The 9110-nt window shown below is 35.3% G+C and overlaps 1 protein-coding gene across 1 annotated transcript in view; it reads left to right on the top strand.

Annotated features, from left to right (window-relative positions):
- Positions 1 to 6181, top strand: part of MAP3K1 (mitogen-activated protein kinase kinase kinase 1) — an 80155-nt gene extending 73974 nt beyond the window's left edge. The window contains exons 23-28 of the mRNA XM_007450757.1: positions 114 to 266; positions 1375 to 1537; positions 2686 to 2817; positions 3840 to 3982; positions 4598 to 4729; positions 6032 to 6181. Of these exons, the coding sequence (XP_007450819.1) occupies positions 114 to 266; positions 1375 to 1537; positions 2686 to 2817; positions 3840 to 3982; positions 4598 to 4729; positions 6032 to 6181 (873 nt within the window). The remainder of the gene's footprint in view (positions 1 to 113; positions 267 to 1374; positions 1538 to 2685; positions 2818 to 3839; positions 3983 to 4597; positions 4730 to 6031) is intronic.
- Positions 6182 to 9110: the final 2929 nt, after the last annotated feature.

Below are 9110 nucleotides of genomic sequence, written 5' to 3'. Positions count from 1 at the left end.
CCCGCGTCTCCTGCATCGGCAGGCGGACTCTCAAGCACTGCGCCACCAGGGAAGCCCCAAACTCTTACTTTTTTAACTTAACAGTAAAAGGATTGCTCTCATTTAATATGCAGACACCAGAGACTCTACCAGGACATACCAAAGCAAAACAACCTTATAGAGAAGACACTGAATGGCTGAAAGGTCAGCAGATAGGCCTTGGAGCATTTTCTTCTTGTTATCAGGCTCAAGATGTGGGAACTGGAACTTTAATGGCTGTTAAACAGGTAAATATCTAGTGAGCATATAAATGATTAAAATTATAAAAGTGAAAAATAAGCAAATAAAGGATATATCCCCATATGTATATATTTTAGTTTTTAAAGTTTTCAGAAACCTAAATTTCTTTTTTTTAAATATTCTATTTATTTATTATTAATTTTTTTGCTGTGTTGGTCCTTAGTTGCGGCACGCAGGATCTTCATTGCGGCACGTGGGCCTCTCTCTAGTTGTGGCTTGCAGGTTTTCTGTCTCTAGTTACAGCACGCAGCCTCTCTCGTTGAGGCATGCGGGCTCAGTAGTTGTGGCGTGAGGGCTTAGTTCCCCGACCACGGATCAAACCCACGTCCCCTGCATTGGAAGGCAGATTCCTTATGACTGGACCACCAGGGAAGTCCTGAGAAACCTAAATTTTAAAGTAGATGTTGCCACAGCACCAAAGGTATCATGAGTTCTATTTGAAAGCTGAAGCATGATTATTGTCGTGGTTCATCAAGATGAAACATCAGGATGGGCCCTGTAAAGGTTGCAGTTTTTGTTTGCACTTTTTTATATTTATTAGAGGTATGGTTTTATACTCCCTTCAGCAAAGGTATTGGTGCAATGTCATCTTGGGATTTCTGTGGTTTACTTTTTATAATGAGCATGCTTATCAAGATGTGACAATAGTTGGGAACTCCCTTGTGGTCCAGTGGTTAGGACTCGGTGCTCTCACTGCTGGGGCCCGGGTTCAATCCCTGGTCGGGGAACTAAGATCCCACAAGCCTCATGGCGAGGCCATAGTAAAGTTTTCATGTTTAAGTCATGTTGGTTCTTACGATTGGGCTTTTCTCATTTTTTTTAGTCTGCCTTCAGACAGTTTTGAAAGATTGGTTATGTCTCAGTCTTTTTTCATCTCCTGATATTTTACTGCTGCTTGTTAGATTCTTATTATTTAAAAGAGTTTGATTTGGTTTTTTTATAAAGTATCTACATTGCATCCATGAGCATAAATGCCTTCTACTATTGCTACATAAGTTAGTTTGGGTTTGTCCATTTTAGATTAGATTGTTAGTGAAAATTATAAATAGAAACTCATCAGAATTCAAAACTTTGTAAACATGTTTACTGAAATAGGTGACGTATGTCAGAAATACATCTTCTGAGCAAGAAGAAGTAGTAGAAGCATTAAGGGAGGAGATAAGAATGATGAGCCATCTGAACCATCCAAACATCATTAGGATGTTGGGAGCCACATGTGAGAAGAGCAATTATAATCTCTTCATTGAATGGATGGCAGGTATGTTCATGTTTTAAATTACAAATAGTGATACATAGATTTAACTTTTGCTTGATATTAAATTTAGGAAAAACCGTTTAATGAACACTTATTTTTATTAAATAGTTTAGATTCCTAAAAGTAAATTGCCTCAACATAGTAGTATGAACTGTAAATAGTTTGTCTTTCATTTAAATATAAATAAAATATTCATTACCTCTACCTTTTAAACTTTTTCAGTGTGTCTTTTAAAATGATTGTGTACCATTGTTTTATAGGAATAATTTTTTTAAACCTGCCATGGTAAGATCCATATTTGTCCAGTTGGCCATCATTAATAGGACAGATTTAGGAAATATTTTAACATAACAATATAAAAATAAAATTAGTTAAGAAATAGCTTTAAAAACTAACAGGTAAACTAGCACTGAAGCGTAAAGTTGAACCTTGTCATTTACTTGAACAAATAGAGACTGGGTTTTATTTTGTATTATACCATATATACAGTAAAATAAATGACTTGGGACATAATGAATACATAAGCACTTGGTTTAACTTCTTATTTTTTTGCGTTTGAAGAGTGTATTTCTATTTACAAATCAGTTCTTTAGTACATTCTCTGATGTTGGTTGTTACCTGGGTTGATGGTTGTATATAGGTTGACTGTTACAAACAATTTTAGATGAGGCTTATTGAGTTTGTGATTTGTCCTAGGTCAGAGCTGGTAAACAGTAGGATACGAAGCCTAACTCTGAGTCTTCTGGCTCCTCCCATTCTTTTTACCTTCTGTTAAATAACATGTTACCACTGTTTACTTACGTCATTAAGAAAGAGATTTTGTATATCTTGGTCAAAAAGATAGAGAGGTGAATTGTACATAAGAGGAATAGTTCCATCCAAAATTTTTAACTTTTAAAGCTTTCTGAAATCTTGCCCTTCCAGAAAACCAGTTCATGAGGGTTCCATGAAAATGTCTCCTAATTGATAGGTTTTAAGATTACTGGAATGTGTTAGTTTTTAAACCAGTTTCACTTCTGAAGCAGATGATAAATTTAATATTTCAAATGTGAATGTGAGCTCATGCAGTGCAAGCTTATGTAACCAAAGTGTAATTAACAATTTTAATTTTGGCTTAAGTTTATGACAAATTATTATTATTACATGTTTAGGGGGATCTGTGGCTCATTTGCTCAGTAAATATGGAGCCTTCAAGGAATCAGTAGTTATTAACTATACTGAACAATTACTTCGTGGCCTTTCATATCTCCATGAAAACCAGATCATTCACAGAGATGTCAAAGGTAGGAATTCTTTTAATTATTATCTTCTTATTATCAATAAACAGAAAACAAATGTAATTTTAAAACTTAGACCTTTGTTGATAGTTTCTAACTTGAAATCAACTATGGGATTGTTTCTCCTGAGTAACTCAGATCACTAGAATTATCAGAAGTGAAAGGAACTTTTCAGGGCAATATATTCTGCCTTCCTTAGGCTGAGACTTTTTCCACAGTCTTACTGCTAATTGATGGCAAACCAAGTACAGAATCCAGATCTCTGATTCCCCTGTCTTGGTCTCATGATGTACTTACTGCCTCCCCAAAAGTTCCTGTTCCTGGCTTTATTTAAAATAACTGGGATATTGTAAACTCCTTTTAAGAAAAATCCTCTCTAATCTTTTTCAGTTTGGTTTATTAAAGAGCAACTTCAGGGAATTCCCTGGTAGTCTAGGTTAGGACTCCGTGCTTTCAATGCCGGGGTGCAGGTTCGATCCCTGGTCAGGGAACTAAGATCCTGCAAGCTGCGCGGCCAAAAAAAGAGAGCAACTTTGGTTTTCTGACATGAATGCCTTTAGGATTTGATATAACACATTCAAGTAATTTTATAACATTAATTTTTTATTAAGCTATAATTATGAAATTACAGTATAAAGTCTGAATTGATCTAGGTCAGTATGTTTCAACAGAGCTTTGTCTCAAGGTGTAAACTACACTAAAATTGGAACTTTGAGTAAAGATTTTGCTAAGAATCATTATATTAAAGGTTTAACACTTACTATTTAAAAGTTTTACGAAATCTCTGCTTTTGTTCCTTATGCCTTGATGCTTTGTCTGATTTTCCCTCTGAGGCTTTGGATTTTTTTTACACTGCAGAGACCTATGTGCCTTTACTAATGAAGTGAATTGAGAGGAAGAGTAGATTTCTCTGACACACAGTCTACTTTCTTTTGTCATTGTCCTATTTCATTAGTAGTATTTTACTGAGTTTTTAATCTGTTCTTTTGTTTTTAACATATAAGGTCATTTGATGTTTTTGTTGACAGGTGCCAATTTGCTAATTGACAGCACAGGTCAGAGACTGAGAATTGCTGATTTTGGAGCTGCAGCCAGGTTGGCATCAAAAGGAACTGGTGCAGGAGAGTTTCAGGGACAATTATTGGGGACAATTGCATTTATGGCACCTGAGGTGAGAAGCAGCTTTGAGTGTGGTGAAAGAAAATATTTTGGAGTTCTGTGTGACAGCATTACACCAAATAATTTTGCAGTGTTATCCACTATGTGCTTACTAATTAGAAGTCCACGGCCCTAAAACTAAGGTCTTAATGATATCCTTGATTTCAGACCCTTAATCCCTGCCTTTCCATAGCCTTTAAGCAAATCTATTAAAACCTATTTCTAACAGAATTATTCAGTAATTTGTAGTAGTTGTTTTCTAGTAAACCCAAGGTGCATAATTGCTATTCTGAACTCGGCCTCTTCTGTTATGTTCAGAACTCTTCACGTTCATATGTAGTGATAATTGGCTGTCCTCTTGCTCTGTAGTTTACTACGCGTACTGAGGCGGCTTTGAAATTCTATGATATGCCTCTCCTTCAGAACCTCACAATTCTCCAAAATATTTTTGTCCCATATAGGAGATTGAGCGTGTTAATGAAATAAATGAGACATCAGGTAGTCTGTGGAATTGTTCTTTGTACATTGTTTTGCTCTGAAGTAAAAAAACCAGAATCCATAACTACAGAATGGCTTTCTCTTTTTCTAATGAGTCATATTTCCAAATTAACTCTCTGCTTTATTTTAGGTCCTAAGAGGTCAGCAGTATGGTAGGAGCTGTGATGTATGGAGTGTTGGCTGTGCTATTATAGAAATGGCTTGTGCTAAACCACCTTGGAATGCAGAAAAACACTCCAATCATCTTGCTTTGATATTTAAGGTAATCATGAGATAAAAATTCTTTCTGCTAAAATTGGCAGAAGGCAAATTTTCATGGGTTCTCCTTCACTATCAATCTAACGTGAAGGCATATCTTCCTTGAAATAAATGTATGTGTATATATCTCCAGGAATTGATATGGTGTGGTGAATGTTGGCAGCATGAACAGTCAGTTCTCATTATTCACGGTAGTCATGCTCTATCAAGTCACTGAGAACACTGAATTAGCAAATACTGAATCATTGCTCCTGGCTGAAATATGTACATATATATATGTACATACACACACACACACACACACACACACAACACACACACACCAAACCTTTAAATTAAAATACTTGAAGCTCTTTATGTATTGTACTGTCACAATTTTTTTAATCTGTTATTTCCTGTATTTAAAAAATTCACACCTAAGTCAGAGGCCAAGGCTGTTCTACTTTTCTGACAACTTTCAAATCCATTCTCTCCATTTCCACCAGAGAATAATGTAATGTTTGAGATTTTTAGCGTTTGAGTTGCACATGTGCTCATTTAAAAGCTTGGGCTTTGTAGTTATACAGACCTGGGCCCAAACCCTGGTTCCATCCTTTAACAGCCATGTGACTAGGAGAATTACTTATTCTGTCTACTGTCTGTTTTCTTGTTTATAAAATGGGTGTAATAGTACCACCTCCTTGATAAATTATTTATATTACATTATATTATGAGGATAAACAGAATTACCTCTGGGCCTGAGTAAAGCACTTAAAACACAGTCTGTGCAGAGTGGGTAGTATTATTCCTCCAAGCTGATCCCCAGCGCCTCTCCCCTGCCATAATCTCCTCCAGGTCTGCCCATACTTATATAACTTCCTCAGTCACCTGAAAATAAAAAATCAGTGCAGTTGTGTTTCTGATATACTAAAAGACTGGCCAGGTTTAGTCTTACTTACTCTGAATAGCTCTCTGTGCTGAAAAAACAGAAAATGTGCAATGAAGGAAAGAGGACAAACCATTTTGGAGAGTGAGTATGAGGAAAGCAGAATTGATTTGAGTGACTATTTCACCTGCCTCATCATTGTGATGCACTTCGCCTTGTTCATTTGAGACAATAAAGAGAACTGTAGCTCCATCTGATCAGCATGTATTTGGTCAAATTCATGAGTTTTTCCATAGACACCTTGTTAGCAAAAAGTCCACCCACTTTTAATTCCTCTGTGTATAGGATGCATATATAGAGGTTATGAAATATATGCACGTGTACTTCTGTATCAGAAGCTCCAGTTGTGGAGAACTTTAACCCTAGTGTTTTCTCTTACAGATTGCCAGTGCAACTACTGCTCCATCAATCCCTTCACATTTGTCTCCTGGTTTACGAGATGTGGCTCTTCGCTGTTTAGAACTTCAACCTCAGGACAGACCTCCATCAAGAGAGCTACTGAAGCATCCAGTCTTCCGTACTACGTGGTAGCCAATTATACAAATAAACTGTAATGGAGACAGGATGCTCAACAAGAGAAAAAACTTTTGTGGGGAACCACACTGATAATCTGCTGGCCTTCATGCCACTGAACAGCTATGAACAAGATCAGTGGGGAACCCTTACCTAAGTATGTGATTGACAAATCATGATTTGTACCTAAGCTTAGTATGCAAAAGTCCACAATTTGTGCAGAAACTGTAAACTGTGCCTTTCAAAGAACTGGCCTTAGGTAAACAGGAAAGCAATGAAGTTTGCATGATTAATTAACAGAAGCATAATTTTTTGGAGCACTTTTTCAGCAATATTAGCAGCTGAGGGGCTCAGGATCTGTTTTAATATTTCAGTTATTCTTCCATTTCATATTGTGATCACAAGCAGGGGGTTCTGCAGTTCGTTTTTTTTTTTTTTTTTTTTTTTTTTTTTGGTCACTGGCTATAAAAATCAGTATCTGCCTCTTTTAGGTCAGAATATGCTATAAGTAGCAGTAAATAAATATATTTTTAAAAGTTGATAACTTCTTTATGACCCACAGTTGACCTTTATGTTTTTAAATGCCTGGGCAATTGTGGTTCATTGTGCATTTTACTGTTGGCCCATTCATTTCGTTTTTGGAAATTATGGTTCTATGTTTTCATTTCACCTTCATTTACGTTTAATATTCAGGGAAAGGTGATCTTTTCAAACCAGAAAAAAAAAAGAACTAGATGTGAACCAGAGTTTATTAAATATCTTGCTATTGCAAGAGTTTTTTAAAATATAGATTCAATTTTGTTTGTTTTTAAAATTGGAATATGATAAAATACTACCTTCATTGAGTCAGTCACTGCTCTTCTTATGCAGGTTAAATATAAATTAAGTGAAAATCAACTGTTCTCTGTGATGCAGCTCACAACCAAGATCAAGATGACCTTGAAATGTATTTGAATTTTTTTAATGTATCGGTTTCTTTTGTAGGAAACTTCACACCATTTAAGTCTTACTCTGTATGTAATTATCCATCATGCATCATCACCACTGATAACAACATTAACTGCTATTTTCCTTCTACCATGCATTATCTCTTTACAGTAGGCCTGGCTGATAGATAGATAGATAGATAAAGAAAAATTAACTTACTCAACTACGAACAAGTGTTTCTAAACAATAAATTTGCTTTGAACTTGGAAAATGTGTTCAGAAAGATAAGTGAAACAATTTCCTTTACACACTAATTCCTTGGATTTTGCACAGTTATCTAATGGTTTTTGTCTAAACTGAATTCAGATGCATGGAATCCTGAAGGAAAATGGCAGCTCTTTTACCCTTTTTTCTGTGAGTCTTTTAAATTAAGTACTGATTAAGTATTTAATACAGCTTTTTGAGATGTTAAGTTTTAACTCTTCAGAAGCCAGTTGAATTGTTGCAGAGTTAAATAAAATTGGTTATTCTCAAAGACTCAGGATAAGCTAAATAAGCTATGTAGAGTACATTTTAAATGTACAACACAAATTGGAAGTAAAATAAGTTACAAGATAAGTTTACAGGGATATATTGCATATAATTTTTAAAAGGCAGTTTTTTTATATGAATGTGTTTCTTAGTGAAATTTTACATTCCTTTGGTTGGAAGATTGGCAATATTTGAAGAGTTAAACATAGTACAGAAATGTGAAGTTTGGTAGCTCTAAATGTGTTGTATTTTCTTTCTTTTTTTTTTTGACTACTTAGAATTTTCACAGTTCTAATAAGATTGTTTCCAAGTTTCTCATGTGCAAGCTTTAAAGGATGCACTCTTGCCATTTTATGTACTGGAAGATCATTGGTCAGATTAATACTGTGTCTGACAGAGATGTAAACTGTATAAACTGAGGAACCTCAGCTAATCAGTATTACTTTGTAGATCACCATGCCCACCACATTTCAAACTCAGACTGCCTCTAGATGTCAGAAATCCATTGTTTGAGTTTGTTTGCAGTTCCCTCAGCTTGCTGGTAATTGTGGTGTTTTGTTTTTTGTTTTGTTTTCAATGCAAATGTGATGTAATAATCTTATTTTCTTTGGATCAAAGCTGGACTGAAAATTGTAATGTGTAATTATTTTTGTGTTCTTAATGTTATTTGGTACTCAAGTTGTAAATAACGTCTACTGCTGTTTATTCCAGTTTCTACTACCTCAGGTGTCCTATAGATTTTTCTTCTACCAAAGTTCACTTTCACAATGAAATTATATTTGCTGTATGACTATGATTCCTAAGACTACCAGGGCTTAAGGGCTAACTTCTATTAGCACCTTACTGTGTAAGCAAATGTTACAAAAAAATCTCTGGGTTAAGATAATTTGGCTTAAATGTATCCTTTGTTATTTTAAATATATCAAGATATTTTAATTAAAATTTTTACCCCATTGAACCACTTTTATAGTATTTGTACCTATTTTGGTGTTTTGTCTTTATAGTAAATAAAAGTTTTTGAACAAAGGTTGTTATTTTTATTTATTTTGAAATAATTTCATACTGACAAAAAAGTCCTAAGAACACCACAAAGTGCTCCCATATATACCATTCACCCGAAAGCCCCATTCAGATTTTGCCAGCAGCCCAGTTATATCCTTTGTAGCAAAAGGATCCAAACCAAGATCAGCTTTGCTCTTGGCTATGTTTCTTGAGTCCCATTCAATCCAGAACCATTCCTTATGCCTTCCTTGACCCTGACGACCTTAATTTACTGTTTTATAGAAGTCCCTCAATTTGCATTTGGTGATTCCTCATGATTCAATTCAGAGTATGCATTTGTGACAGGAATATCTCAGAGATGATGGTGCAGGCAGTGTTCTTTTCAGTGTCTCCTATCCGGAGGTATACAAGGTCAGTTTGTCCCATTGCTGGTGATATAAACTGTGATCATCTGAGAAGGCTTTACCACTGTAAAGTTACTCTTTCC

Source organism: Lipotes vexillifer, unplaced genomic scaffold (assembly GCF_000442215.2).
Source record: "Lipotes vexillifer unplaced genomic scaffold, Lipotes_vexillifer_v1.1 scaffold274, whole genome shotgun sequence".
NCBI classification, from domain to species: Eukaryota; Metazoa; Chordata; class Mammalia; order Artiodactyla; family Lipotidae; genus Lipotes; species Lipotes vexillifer.
The sequence above is the reverse complement of the archived record's forward strand: the minus strand, read 5'-3'. Positions and strand labels throughout refer to the sequence as shown.